The sequence below is a fragment of the Dermacentor variabilis genome, chromosome 11, assembly GCF_050947875.1.
Source record: "Dermacentor variabilis isolate Ectoservices chromosome 11, ASM5094787v1, whole genome shotgun sequence".
NCBI classification, from domain to species: domain Eukaryota; kingdom Metazoa; phylum Arthropoda; class Arachnida; order Ixodida; family Ixodidae; genus Dermacentor; species Dermacentor variabilis.
Genome location: NC_134578.1, coordinates 57,138,774 through 57,154,541, shown reverse-complemented (window position 1 = coordinate 57,154,541; position 15,768 = coordinate 57,138,774). Strand labels below are relative to the sequence as shown.

The 15,768-nt window shown below is 43.4% G+C and overlaps 1 protein-coding gene across 3 annotated transcripts in view; it reads right to left on the bottom strand.

Annotated features, from left to right (window-relative positions):
- The window catches only part of LOC142564619 (uncharacterized), a 45,978-nt gene that overhangs the window by 12,747 nt on the left and 17,463 nt on the right, over positions 1-15,768 (bottom strand). For 2 of the 3 annotated variants that reach the window (XM_075675685.1, XM_075675686.1), the window contains exons 5-7: positions 11,748-11,819; positions 7,713-7,808; positions 4,546-4,717 (exon numbers count right to left, since the gene is read on the bottom strand). In XM_075675685.1, the coding sequence (XP_075531800.1) occupies positions 4,546-4,717; positions 7,713-7,808; positions 11,748-11,819 (340 nt within the window). The remainder of the gene's footprint in view (positions 1-4,545; positions 4,718-7,712; positions 7,809-11,747; positions 11,820-15,768) is intronic. The other variant, XM_075675687.1, reaches the window with a different exon arrangement.

Sequence of the window (15,768 nt, the reverse complement as noted above, 5' to 3'; positions counted from 1 at the left end):
CATTCTGTAAACCCAACTTCTCCCCAAGGTTTTCCCCTTTTTAAATAATAAAAATAAATGCAGGTGTTACAAAACTGCAGAACACTGCAAATATTTTGTGAGCAAGTGGTTAAGGCAGTATCACAATATTAATAATATTAATACATATGTAACTATGCTATATGCCTCGTTTTCGCTTAACACTCAAGCAATAATTTACCGGCAATTTATTCAGGGGCTATAGATCTTGAGAGAATGAAAGCTTATTGTTTTTTAGTACCACGTTATCTGAATACGACAATGGCGCATTGCATCACACTTCTTGCAGATCGCATACTTGTAAACAGCAATAATGAGCCAGGAAGCAAATAACGCACCACTGATGTTCTGCATTGAATGGTACCTTCTCAATGTCACAACTATAGCTGTGACATTGAGATGTTCACCCAACTACGTTCAAAGAAGGGCAATTCCACTGATTTTATTGCATGAGCTTATATTGGGAACCAGTAAAACAGGACAACAAGCAAGAACGAAAAGGCCGACAGGTCTGGGATGGACATGGAAGTATTCCCAATGCGTATGATAATGTATGCCAGCAAGGGCTTGCAAGATAAAGAGAAGAATCACACCTCCTACCATGCATGCCTGTATACACTACTTTTAAGAAAGTGCAGAGAACAAAGTGAAGGAATCGTCAAACCCGTCTCTACCTTTTCTTTTCTTCTTTTTTTGATGATGTGGCTTTTTTTAAATGTATTATTAATGCCTGCCACTAAGGATTGGTAGAGGTGAGTCCGTCACATGATTTGCAAGCATGTTTCCGTTTTGTCTATGGCACAGACTCAACAGAGAAATGCTGTGTTTTGCTGACGCGCGCATGCACAATTTGTGAGAAAAATGTGGGGACTGTGCCTAGGTACTACAGATGCAGACATACTTTTGCCTGTTTGTCCCTAGCCGAGTTACACTACGCGACCACAGATGAATACTTCAGAATAAGCTCGCCCTCCATTCGTCTTTCATGGCATGGCACTCACAGCACTGTGCTTGGGATTTGGAGGTCAGGCATTCGAAAGCTTGTTAAAACATTTTTCTTTCCTCTTCTTTTTTAACATCTGGATTATAGTGTGCCTTCCATCCCTCACTTCTGCAGCAGTTTTTTTTGTCTATGCTTCACCACCATGCCTGGCAGGGAGGGTTCCTACCAAGGGCAGCGAAGCGACCCGGTGCAAAGCACAGGGGCAAGGTCTTAGGTAGATGCCACTTTAGCAACCTCAGAGCAATGAACAATGACACTATACTACTGTGAATTTGTTGTTTTGTATGCTTCCCCATTGCAGACTCTCTACCGGCCACTGCGATCCCTTTTGAACAGAGGTTAAGCACCAGTTCTTACATAGCCCGTGTTGCCATCAGCTAAGGAAAACGGAGCAAAGCACATACTCTTCTGTAGTACCTAAGTGCAGTCCCCAGATTTCACTCTTTGCTTGTTTAAATACAATGTTTGTGTCCAAAAGAAGATCACTGCTTGTGTTAATTGTTTGTAAATGTTACAAGAAAATTCTGAACTTTGGATTGCCAGACAACAAACTCCCCGATTTCTCTTTGATTTTCCTGCCAGACAACAAAGAACCCTCGACTTCTCCCCAGTTTCCCTCTGTAAAAACAACAGCTGATTTTTATCCCCCAAATTAAAGATAAACGAAAATGAAAGAACCTAAATACCGTATTTTCGCGATTCTAAGCACCCCCCGATTCTAAGCACCCCCCTCTATTTTCGCAAAAAAATTGGCAAAAAAAGTTTGCATGCGAATCTAAGCACCCCCCCATTTGTTACAAAGAGCGCGTAGCCAAGACCGCCAAGCACGCTTGCTCGCTCTGTCATCGAGCCGGAGCCGTCGGAGTCCCGACGTGGAACGGCGTCCGCGGTGCGATCTTGCCGCACAGCCGGACTGCAGAGCCGCACGGACTCGTGAGTGGCAGTGATAGTGACTAAGTATCCGACACAAGCCGTGGGCTCATGTTCTGCACCGATTTTTCTTTTGGATGTTTGCAAAATAAAATTTTATTTCTCGCACCCGTCTCGTCGTGATGTTGCAGCGAAAAGGGGGAGGAAGGATCATTCTAGATTTTTCGAATGTAAGCGCCCCCCCTCATTTTGGGCATCGCGATCGTGAAAAAAAGGGGGTGCTTAGAATCGAGTAAATACGGTATACCAGGTCCCACTGTTTTGGGGACACGTTATTAGTACTGGCATACATAGTTGTTTTACTTCTTGTTGATGTTCATATTTATTGGACTATTACTGTTCTATATTGTTGCTCGGCGCAAGAAGTGCCTACAGCAACCGAAATTTTTTTAGCATTGCTGCAAATTCTATAGCAAACGTGGAGGGTCTGATCAGACTGTATGGACATCACAAATAGTGTTGTACATCCTCAAATGTACACATGCACTAGCAATTGCTTCAGAATGAATGACCAGCCAGGTATATAAGTGGACATACACGACCCATTTTATCATATTGGACAACTGCATTCACCACTATTAAAGTTGCCGACTGATTTTTCGGACTCCAAAAATTCGAATATGCTTGATTATTGGGTCTGCTTCGCAGCACCGCCATTCTCCCCATAGACCATAATGTATAACAACTGCCGAAAGTTCGGACACCTTGCAACTTCTCGTCTGATTTTTCAGACACTCCTTGAGCCAACTCGATCGAGAGCACCATGCACCGACTCTGACAGGTGCATGGTTCGACCTGCTGAATGCCATTTTTGTTTTGAACGGAGCCTCCTTGCTGCCCCACGAAGTGGCGCTACTGCAAATCCCTACTCATCACCATCGTTTCTGCCTGGTTCATGGCTACAGCAGTTCCAGTCTCGGCTTAGTAAGCCATGTCAAGACAATCCAGCAGCTGATTTGTTTCTTTCTTCGTGCACGACGCTGCGAATAGGCCACATTTTTCGTTCGTGTGACTGGTGACGGCGTGACGGCGTGGTGATGTTTGCTTTGTGTGCTCTGCCCAGCTTGCGGTGATCCAACGTGGCATACAGAAACATCGCATCAAGTGTCTGATAGTGCCAACAGTGCCCGTGCAGACTGCGCTGGGGAATGCCGGCAAGCAGGTGCCGGTAGGCCTAGCCTGCTCCCTACTGATGCCGAAAATGTTCTGCCGAGACCTGCGCAGTGGTTTCATTGCGATTCTGGACACCGTCTCATTGGACAGTTTCACAGGTGCTGACACTGCTGTACTGACATGCGCAGAACTCGATGATGGCGAGATCATTCGTCAGGTTTCTGCTGCAGCGCCGGATGACGACTCCGAGTCGAAAGATGAAGCACCATGTGCTATGCTTCCGTCGCATGCGGAGCGTGTACAAGCAGTGACTGTGCTTTCAGCCACCTATAGTGACCGTACAACCCTCTCCGAGATTCAGGCTTATCTGATTTCATGTAAACAGAACAGCGTGCAACGGCACATTCACGATTTCTTCAAGCCTACTGTTGAGCCCGAATAAATACTTGGACATAAAGGATTTCTTTTTTTTTTCTTAATCTGCTTTTTCTGACATTTCCACAGTCCCCACGAGGTCCAAATAAACAGTTGGCGACTGTATTGTGATTCGAGTCCTACTATTCCAATTACAAGCTTGCTCAACAAAGAGCTAGAGTCTCAACTAAACTCTAGGCAGTATTTGTCATTCCTCAGTGTCACTACAATGTGACGCTATTCAAGTCATGAACGAGACAAAGGGAAACCTAGGGACCTGATTTTTGTTAATCCCTTTCATGTGAAGCCAGCAGACAATGAAACCAAGGAAAGCCTAGGGTGAATTACTTGTTTTGATCGAAATGCAGACATAACAAAATAAAGGGAAATGAAACACAAGAAATAAACTTACTGCAGGTGGGATCTGAACCAATGTCTTCACATTTCGCATGCGATACTCCTACCAATTGAGCTAATATGTCACCTCACTTTAATGCAATTTTAAAGAGAACCTCTTTTTCTGTGATATCAAATTGGCTTTGATGCTGCATTGATCAGACTGTGTGGAAAGCAGCATAGTTTCTTGAACGTAGCATTCAGTGTTATACCACTGCGAGCAGTGCCTAAGGTGAAGCTGGCAGGTTCTGGTGGAAGAATGGATGTGACAGCTTCCACAATGTGTTTCACCCGATTATCACGATTGTTACCACGGTGTGTTGGACCTGATTTTCCTTTTTTGTTTCCATGTGCCGCACGGCTGTCATGAAGAGGACTTCATTGGTTCCGCATCAAACCGTAAACGTGGTTGCCAGCTCTCAAGTTCAACAAAATTGACTTTCTTGTAACTGAAATTTCATTTTTTCGAACTGAACATTTTTACGGCCCTTTCATGTAAAAAGAAAGAAAGAAAGAAATTAGTCAGTGACTGCATCTACATAGAATTCAAATTTCAATGTCACAAAATTTCGACACAATGAAATGTCAATTTTACCAACTTCATAACATTGAGGTCAAACTGCATTTTCACAGGCCTACCTCATTCAACTCAAGAGCTTGTTCCAGCTTACCTACTATTACTAGAGTAGGGGCAAAGGGCGCACTGATGTTTGCCTTGAGGCTTCTCTGCATGCGTTGACAACCTGTGCCTGTTTAGGTGGTCTACCGATGAGAAGCAATCACCGCACATCTCGCAACAGAAGACTGGCACAGGCTTGGGAGCGATTTTGCTGTTTTTCATCTCTGGAATGTAAAAAGGGCAATTTGCATGCCTGTGTATAAGTGCAAGCATTTCGTGCATGACTGCCAACAAGCACACAGCCTCAAAATATTACAGTAGCCGTGAAACTTAAGGCAAAGGTCTGTCACTTATTGTCCTCTGGCTGCTTCTGTCTCTGACTGAAACGATGCTGCTTTTTGCACGAGCATTCCTCTTGTCCATCACAGAAATGTACAGGCAGCTCCATTGCCAAAGGGAACGCACATCATCAGTGCATGAGCATATTCCCTTCAGTGGCAGCTTGTAAACCTCCACCTTTACGACAGATTATATGCGGAAGATGGTGCTGGCTATTTGCTATGTATACCTGCACAGCGCGTTGACAACACTTCTGCAGCACTCGCAAGATTGGAGCCAGCTGCCCACACATTCCCTTTGGTTGTGCACTTACCTGTACAAATGTAGTAATGTTGCTTATGGCATGCGGAACTTTCCGTGTGTTAATTATAACAGAACTACTTATCAAAAGTGCAGTTTTCAAATGCTGGCAAAAATCCCTGTAATGTTGCACAGATATAACAGTCACCATAGATCGCAACTAAAGCAGTGCCTGCACCACTGGTTACTCTTGATGTCCATAGAAATCTGACCAATCGACATCATGTGTAGAAGTGCATAGGAATATGTGACAGGCTATCTATTTGAATGGAAAAACACTTAATAAAGACAGCGTGTAGTGGATATCGCAATCCTGTTGTCTCAGCTAGATTAATTAAAGAGGCATGTACTTGCAAAACGAATAGTCGAGTGATGTTTACCAATCAAAACAGATTCACTAGTTAACTTTGTAACAAACTTAGAGCATATGCCCAAATTAATTAAAAATTTAATTAAATTATGAGGCTTTACGTGCTGAAACCACGATCTTATTATGAGGCACGCCGTAGTGAGGGACTCCGGAAGTCTGAACCACCTGGGTTTCTTTAACGTACACCTAAATCGATGTTTTTGCATTTCGCCCCCATCGTAGAATGCGGCCGCCGTGGGATTCGATCCCACGACGTTGTGCTTAGCAGCCCGACACGATAGCTACTAAGCAACTGCGGCGGGTATGTCCAAATTGCAGAACTGAAGCTAAGCAGTAATAATGTAAAGGAAGGCAGATTCAATGCAACGTTGGAATCTAAATAACATGAAGCTTGTATGAGGTAGCAGCAGTAGTGAATGAAACGAGCACAGCCCCGTCGCCGGTAGCCGTTAGTTGTCTGCATCAAGGGGACCATGTACGATGCTTGTCGAGGGAAGACTGTCAGTGAGAGGTGTACGCACAGAGAAGTTTGACACCTACATAAACACATTTCATTCCTCTTATGTTATAGCAGCACACCCATTCTGGAACGGGCACATTTAGGAAAGCGCACATAGCCAGTGGCTCAAGTTATTTATATTTACTATGTGCACAAATACATCTGGCAAGGAAATGACGACGAACACCAAACCACAAGAAAAAAGAAAGCCAAGAAAGCTTTGATTTTGCAGAAATCCTGTACTCAGTGCCAGCTACACGAAATATGCCCTCAAAATTTGTTGAAATGTACTGATGTTACAATTAACATCTATCAGATACCCATTTTCCACAGCGCTGAGAAGGACTGTGCAAAATCCATGTCTTTTGAAAGCACTGTGGAAACATCCTAGCCCTCTGCCACAAAGTTTTAGGCTACATTTCTTGAAACTGAACAGACGGCTTGTCTTCACTTTAAAAAATTTGAATTCTGCGGTTTTACGTGCCAAAACCAATTAAGACATGGTTTCGAGGAATGCCATAAGGGGGGGGGGGGCTCCAGAGTAATTTTGACCAAGTGGGTTTCTTTAATGTGCACCCAACGCACCGTATACGGGCACTATTGCATTTCACCTACATCGAAATGTGGCCACCAAGGTGTCCTCGATTATGTAAGTGGGTCATGCGCTCTAAAGTGTTTCTCCACAAAGTTATTCGTGGCTAAAATTCTTAAGTTGGACAAGATGACTATGCATTTTGCCTTGCAAATAATGTTCATCTCTTCAAGTAATCTAGCTGCTGTGACAGAACTGCGATATCAACCACAGTAAATATTCATAGCAAGTTTCATAGTGCTTATTAATTTGGCATACTTAAGTTCCCAGATATTTCCAGCTTTTTCCTGAATGCTTTACAAAAATTTCCTGGCAGAACACTGGCGCAGTCTGCTAGGGCAACACCGACCTAATTTTGATTCGTACACCTAAGTCAGTTGCCGAGTCCCAGAGAGGGTGCATGTTCAAAAAATTTTTCTCTCTCTCCCTCTCTAAAATCAGACTTCATACCACCTTAATGACCAGTTCCACAGCAGCATGACATGACACTGTTGATTAATTGCACGTATGGGTTGTTCTATCTTAAGGTATCCATCACATTTTTCGAAGTTTCCCTGCCATAGCCGCAAATACGGCTGCAGTATGTTAAAAAAAATTATCTGGCAGTATAGTACAGTTGTACACTCTCTCCTCACAATGTTTCTGTGTCTCGCAGCAAATCCTTTCAATTAAAAAAGCTGCAGAAATTCGGAGAATTGTCTACTAATGCACAAGCATTGTTTGGCTCGGCTGTGGCTTCGTTTTTGCTTAGTTTTGCTTACTTGCTTTCCCTAGATTATGCATGTCTACCCATGGCCTTCCCAAGTTGGCCCACAAGCAAATTTAATTTGGCCCATGTCCAAATTCCCAAGTTCCACTGCCTAATTTCAGTTGGCCCGCCCCTACTATAAGCTTCCCCATGCTTTTTCTAAGAATGTTTATTTTACTTTTTTGCTTTAAATTGTTCCTTATAGCTTAAAATCTCCCAATCCTCTACATTTAAACGATCATAATGATTAAATGTCTTTGCAAATTATGCGTTTTTGTGCACATACAAGGCACTACATTTTCCGCATGACAGTGCTCCAAAGCTCGCCAAGAAATCCTCATGCATTAATACGAAATGGCAATGCAACGCACTATTGATGATGGTTGGATCCCACCAGCAACGCAGAGAACCCGGTGAATCCAGTCCCGTGGCATTACCTGGAAACTGTCCTGTCGTGGGCATGTTCCCTGTAAAACATAGCAGTGTTAAAGTTACCTAGACCGAAAATTATATTGTTTCAGAGACTGTATAGAACTTTGTTACCTTTTTCCCATAACAAAAATGTGTAAACAACAAATTGCAACCTCCAACCGTCTATACCTGTGTGTGTGTGTGCGTGCGTGCGTGCGTGCGTGCGTGCGTGCGTGCGTGCGTGCGCGCGCGCGCGCTCACGTGTGTGTGCGTTTGTGATTGTCCTGTCAGGACAATCAATGAACGTCAGATTAAACGGACATCGCGTGGACACAGCTAAAAAGCTTCCCAAAGCTGTCGCCGAGCATTTCAACCAACCAGGTCATAACTTTGATGAACTTAAACTCTACATCTTAAAGTCAAACTTCCGTTCTGAACGAGAAAGAAAATACAGAGAATCATACCTTATCCATAAGTTCAAGACCATAAACAGCCAATTTTAATATGAATATCTGCCAACCCAGTAACCTTGAAAGTCGGGAGATTTGCCAACTGAGGCAGGGGAGGGGAAAAAGGAATTGTAAAAAAAAAAGGTCATTTTCACTTTTCTTTTTTCCGGCTCACACCAACGTCAGAAAAAAATTTGAATGGCTGCCAGTGAATTCGAATGGCTTGACAGTGAAGTTACTGGTGATCTCAGCGATCATAGTGTGACGGGAGATGGTGTGCGCATGTGTATAATTAAGGAACACATAACATATGTCCGGTGACAATGACCCATTTGAACTTTTACTATGCTTCACCGCATAACACTGCTGTGTTATGGCGAAGCTTACTTAAACGAACCGGTCGTTAGGCAAGATATATTCGACCTTTGCTCCACATGTACTACTCAACGCATGTTTCAATATGAACTAAGTGTGGTCTACACTGGCTATGCACAAAAGGACTTGGATTTATATCTATCCTTGGCATGAGGCCAATGATGCAGTTGTGGCTTCATGATAGATTTTTCTAATAATTATTATTTTATGAATAGTTAATCTATGTTTTTATTATTATTGTTATTTGCAGTCAGTTAGGGACAGTTTTTGTGGGAGACTTAAGGGCGCATCCGTACAACTGGAAGAGTTGGTCGGAATTCGGGGGTCTCCTGGACAAATTGGGAGAGTTGGCCGACAAGGATGTGTGCATGCGTAAATGAACTAGCACATAGCTGTCGTACCTAACACCCAGTTCCGCCGCTCCTATGAACAAGTGGGCATGCATAATTGCCACAACTGCGCACGTGGCTCTGCCGAAGACTTTGCCCCGTCATCGCTTCGTTCAGCGAGGCACACCTTCCACGCCTGCGCACGCCGCCGACCTCGATAACAGCAAAAGCTATAAACAGGCTACGTGCCATGAAAAAGCCACTACTCGGCCCAAGACCATTCAACCAGACTTGCTGTATGGCTCACGGGGCTACTGCTTCCTAGGGACTCTGCTGTATTGAATTTTACAAGAATTATTTTCTAAACAAGTAAACCAGCGTATGTAGGTATTCTGTGTCGGGATCCTACACTTTGCGATCCCACAAACCTTTATATTGTACGCTAAACTTGCTAGTGTGCATCAGAAATGACATTTCATGTCGCTATGTTTATCACACCGACTGGTCACACAGAAAAGCTTAGGAACATGAAGAAAGTGTACATGCTTGATGTTCACTGGATTGTTTGCATGGTTTTAATTTTGACAATAACACTGGTTTCATTTCCAGGACCGCTCTTTTTTCTTTCTAGTACAGTGCATTAGGCAAGCATCTCATGATGCATCTCATGATGCTTAGGGCTTTGAGTTGTTCAAGAGGAGACAGAAATAGCAGGCAGCTTTAATGTAAATGGGATGCTCGGAGATAAGCAAGGCGAAGGTCAAGCGAACAATTGGTTATGGCGACAGCTAGGAGGTGAAAGTGTAGTTGAAAAAAATTTAACCGCTGGGTTTCAAATTGAACTAATTACGACAAGGCAAGCTGTGATCCCGTTAAAAGCGTGAGCATGCAGGCGTCATGATGTCAACAATCACGCACTTCATACTGCACACACTGCATATCCACCACTCTAGCTTGTCACAGAGGCACGGCCATGTTTAGAAACATAAGAAAATTTACTCCGCTGAACCTTTAGTAGAGTATACAGAGTAGACTATACATTCAAGAGACTAACAACGCAACAACTTATGGGTGACATTACAATGACGTGAGTTACGTCTCCACAGTGCTTCACTACATAATGGTTGCAATAATGTTCATGACAGCTACCTTTTCTTTTTTGCTCTACATGGCAGCGCTACAGTCATACCACACATTCCAAATTGGGCACCAGAGAAACACATTTGGAGGTAATGCTATTCATTATTACGCACGTGCAGTCACTGACGTTTCTGACAAGGGCGTCTGGCCAGGCTCAGCCAGTGGAGCCAGTGGCGATGGGCTCTACATATGGCACCGGTGCTCGAGCCTTGCTCAGACTTTTCATCACCGTCTTCTCGGCCACCGCACAAGCGACGGCTGTGTAACTACACATTCAATGCACGCCATATGCAGGTTGGTTGAGGAAGCTTCAGTTTCCACAACGGTTCCAATAGCTCGTAAACTACAGAGTAGAGATGGGGTGTTTCTATGCATGGGACTAGTATTGGCATGTGCAGCCGATCACTCTAGAGCGCTCTAGCAGTGACACGGAAATCGTATAAATCAGCAGCAAACCTTTATTAAGAGATTAAGCCTGCTCGACTGTAAGAACAGACATGAAGAAATACTGCATACATGCTCCACAAGAGTAAGCTGATTTAGGGCTACCCTTGAGTATCTCGCCAAAATTAAAAATTTAGCCTCTTCTATGCTTGAGCAGAGAAAAGCAGCAAAGGCTTTTAAAACTGTCAATGTGAAAACTTAAGGTCATCTATAATAATAACAGCGTCGATTTTATTTCACTTCACAGAATAGATCGCAAATCAATTGAACTAAAGGTGTTTTGCAACACCTGACAGATGGCCCAAGCCTCCCCTCGGTAAATCAAGCAAACACAGTTGCAGAATAGCATGTACATGATTTACAAATGACGTTTTCTAATGACACTATAACTAGAATCCTAACAATGTTATCAATATGTTGCAGCATAACAATAACTAACACAAAACATATCACAAATTTTAACTGCAACCCACTTCAATTTACAATATGCATAATTGCCGAGAGACAAAAAAGTAACAACACAGCTATTATGTCTCTCATAATCAAAAACTGTTCAAAGGCTTGGAAGACAGATTAATGTTAATGTTTGATGTGTGCATTATATTTTACAGGTACGGATGATTATTCAGAGTCATGTTGTTGGCCCTTACCGTCACTCTGCAAATGTGCATCTGCTAAGACGTTCCACACTGCCATCTCACAAGTTACAGCTATTGTTTCAAAATAAAAAATTTAACCACCGACATCTACCATGAACACTAGAAGAGCTATCCCCTGAAACCACATATAATGCCCAATGCATTTTACATTCTGTGCCATATACAAAACTAGGGAGCGCTTTACGACTTCACTTTTGAGCAAGTCTGAGTTGGGAGGCTTTCCACCTATACTTCTCTAATTTCCTTCAGTTTCTATGTTGCACAGGTTTTAGATTCAAAATGAGGTTAGCACATATTGCAAACCTTAGACTTGTTAATGAAGTCCACCTGCACTACTGCTAGTTTCTTCTATGCACTATTATTGTCTTGTTTCAAGGAATGAATTGTCTGGACTTAGAAGAGTTCATAAGCGCGGCATCCAGACATAGCAACTGTTAAGAAAAACACACTTTTTTGTAGTAGCTATTAACAGTTTTGAGGCCTGTACTGGCTTCATTACAAAAGTAAACAGCAAATGAGGCCAAGTGAAGTAAGCAAAAATGCAATGCACATGTAAACAGCAAATGAGGTCAAGTGAAACAAGCAAAAATGCAACGCACTGTTAGCCCCAGATGGGTCCCACCAACAGTTCACGAAACTGGACAAATTCGGTCCAGTCATCGTGGCGTTACCTGCAAGAAGCAACAGTAACACAACTGGTACGACAATAAAAGAAGCTGCGTTATCAATCCACAACATGCAACAAGTCTGCAATGTAATATGTTCAATGAAATTTTGCCGCACCTATGACTTTTTTGTTGTTGTGAAGTCATTGTTAGTCAACACCATTTTTGGGCAAATTACCGCTCTCATGCTCAACAGTTAGGCTTTCCTGCGAGCAGCACTCAACATATTCAAGCAAAGCTTTCCGTGTAGCATGCACTGAGTCTAGAACCGGTGCTGTTTATTAATTGCGACAGTAGTTCAGGTTGGCCATCTTTTCTGGAGCTTCTCCCACCATTTCCTTCACTTGTGCCTCAGCTACGCTACCACATTTGTATATACAGGCCATCTTACCATGATTTTGGAAGTAGCAGCATCGTTAGTACAGCTTTCAGCACACTGCATCGACAGGTGGACTACGTGTTGTGCCAACGCAACAATATTTGTACTGCATCCGACGAGCAGACTCGCCAGGCTGTGATGCCTGCAAATTACCTGATACACTGGAGCACATGTACCTCTTGCTTGTCTGCACTATCACTCTGAACGGCAGGCACTGATCTCATCGTTAGCACTAATTAACGACAGGTTGTTCAGGTAAAAAGTGTTACTGGGTCACTGACCGGATATATCAATGAAGTGAGCCATTCAGAATATTTGGTTGCCACAGCCCTAGATTTAAGGCTGTGAATGAGCCCTTCGAACACCTACATTTATACAATCACATCCTACTGCCTGTCCTCATCATTACTCCTTAAGCCATTATTTTTCTCATCTTCCCTTTCCCCCTGAGCAGAGTAACACGCCGGGTGAGACAGCATTTCCTCAGTATATTCTCCTCTCGCTTCCTCAATAAAGCTTCACTTCACATAGATTCTAGCATTGGTGCTGAAGCTATACCAGGTGACAACTTTTTGTGACATCACAGCTGAAGCTCTAGAGCCCAAGCACACTGTTGTACTGCGCATCTGCATGTACTCTGCGAATATAAGCAAGTGTAAGCTACAAAGTGTAGAACAAACCGTAGCAATTATTGTTTTCATTTTTTGTTCAATATTTATTTCATGAAACAAATAAAAAAAAACTCATGCAGAAACTCCTCTGGGAGTTGTCTAAGTATGCGGAAGCCTTGTGCCACTTGCTATCTCCACGCAGCCCAGTGTCATTACCAATGTTATGAAACTTTATTTGACCAGTATAAATGACAGCATTGTGGTGACATAAACTGCTGCGGACAGCAGTGCAAGGTGAACTGACGCAGCAGAAGCTTGATGTGGGCGAGTTCGTTTTGCATACTTGAAGAAAACAGCGTTACGAAGACGTGGACTAAAAGAGGAGCATGTACGACGGACAAGGCGCAAGCAAACTATTATATCAATGAGAAAAATGTCCGTTGTTGGAGGGGGCAACAGGAGACACTTTTTACGCGTGTCGGCTGCAATGAGGGGATGACAGCGATAAGGAAGAAAGCAACGTAGAATGAGGTCAGCATGTTCACATTCAATAAATGCTGCTCTCATTTTGTGAACGCTGTCCTCGCTTTTTTGTTCGGCCTACATTCAAGGTAAGTTTCATTTTTTTTCTTTTATTATTTTTCTTTTAGTTTCATGGGTCGGCTCAGACTCAAGTAAGTATGGCAGAATGATGAAATAAACAAATAAATACTACATAGCCTGTAGGTCCTATGCACTTTTATGTGCCTGAACTTTTGTAGAAGTTCTTTGTTTTTTTCAGGGTGCAAGCCTTACACAAAACTCGCCAATGGTTTCACAAGTGCACGCCTTCATACCCTGGACCCTAATTTACAGCTCCGTATTCCACCCGAGCTTCCACGACGTGACTGCACCCTTCTAGTCTCGTCTGTGGCTTGGAGTAGCATTTTCAAATGCCTACTCTTTCCTTATCGGAATGGCCAGCAGCCCACTTTATGACTTCTGCAGGTGCAATGAAACAATCGAGCATCTTCTTTGTCAGTGCTCTCGTTTCAACCCATAAAGAGCGGTCCTCTCAGCCACCCTAGACAAACTGGACAAGCGCCCAATGTCAGAAAACAAGATCCTTGGAAACTGGCCTACGCGTACATCAGCGCGATCTGCTATGAAGGCACTGCTGCGATACTTGAAAAACACGGGACTTTCTGACAAATTGTGACTGTACACTGTGGGACGTAGGACTGTACGGTGACACTGCGTAACACTAGGAACGCCTTTGCGGGCTGCGTGACAGTGCCCACAGAAACAGTTCGTGTGTACGTGCGTGTGTATGTTTAGGTCTTTCTTTCTTTTTATCCTTCTCTCTCTCACCTATTGCATCCCCTTGCCCCTCCCCCAGTACAGGGTAGCCAACCAGAGATAATCTCGGGTTAACCTCCTTGTCTTTCCTTTGCCTTTCTTTCTCTCTCTCTCTCTCTCTCTCGCCAATTCACTGAATCCTCGAACTGCACTCACAGACTGCTTTTATTCAGCCATCATTGTCACTTCTGCTGCTGTCATCATTTGACAAGCTCACCTCATTTGCGCTCTCCCAAAGCTGATCGTTCTCCATGCCATCTATTACTGTTTGACATTACCATCACCTTAACACTCTTAAAGAAAGTCTCAAATGAAATCACTAGCAATGCGTTCAGAATCCACCTGCCCACTTCTTGCAGCAACACTCTCTTAATGTGCCCCAGAGGGAGAGAGAGAGAGAGAGATGAAGAGGAAAGGCAGGGACGTTAACCAGATATTAGTCTCCAGTTTGCTACCCTACATTGGGAAGTGTGCTCAAAAGCACAATGCAGCTATGCCTGCTAAAAACGCGTCTTGGCACAGTGAAAACCGTTGAAGCCTGCTAGATTTACATGGTTGATGCCATGCAATCTGCGTGATAACAATCCAGCATTTGTTGGTCGTCATCAGCATGGATACTAACTCGTGCTATCCAGTAGCAGCTCGAGGAAATTAACCAGCACACATGCATGGCCTCTGCAATCGCAATGGCATGCCAATGAGATCTCAAAGGCCCCGAACATGGATCTTGTGTTGCGCTGAATTTTCATACCGAAAAAAATGGATGACTACGACAAGGGAGAACAAAGCGCAAACAAACAACTCTGTAGTCCTGTCAGTGTACATGTTTATATGCAAAGTGATAGAAATAGTATACAGGAAGTGGCGAGATCATGATATGCAAAGACTTGGTAGGCCAAAACATCTTTTTGCATGTTAGCAGGATGTGGTAAACCACAGAGCTCGCGCATTCGATGTACATGTTCACGTGCTTGATCAGACAGACTTTTATGCTTTTTTCATTGGCTTCTGCGTTCAGCCTCTTGCACAATCCTTTTGATTCATGTACATGGGGCACATTTTAGAGGTGTAGATTGGGTAAACCAAACGCTGTCTAAATGACAGATTGCGGGATCACAAATACATGCCAGCTACTTACAGCGCCCTGTAACTTGGTGGCGCACTGTAAAAAGTGCAAATGTATGCCCGTTATCAGAAACAAAAATGGAAGGAGAAATCAGGGTCGCCCTTGCAATTACAAATCAAAAAGACAGGTGCATAAGCACTCCCTCTATCACACTTACCGAAGCAGGGACAGAGCGTGCAGGCTTCGACGAGTGGAGGTAAATTTGTTGTTTTGTCTTACCGCATCTTCATATGTCATGATCTTGCCACTTCTTACATTTCCTTCCTATCACCATGCAAATAAACATGTTCACTGACAGGATTAAAGGGTTGGTAATTTCCACTTCGTCCATCCTTGTCATAGTCATTCATTTTATTAGTGTTAAAACTCGCCACAAAAAAAATTATGGGGTTTTACATGCCAAAACCACTTTCTGATTATGAAGCACGCCGTAGTGGAGGACTCCGGAAATTTCGACCACCCGGGGATCTTTAACGTGCACCTAAATCCAAGTACATGGGT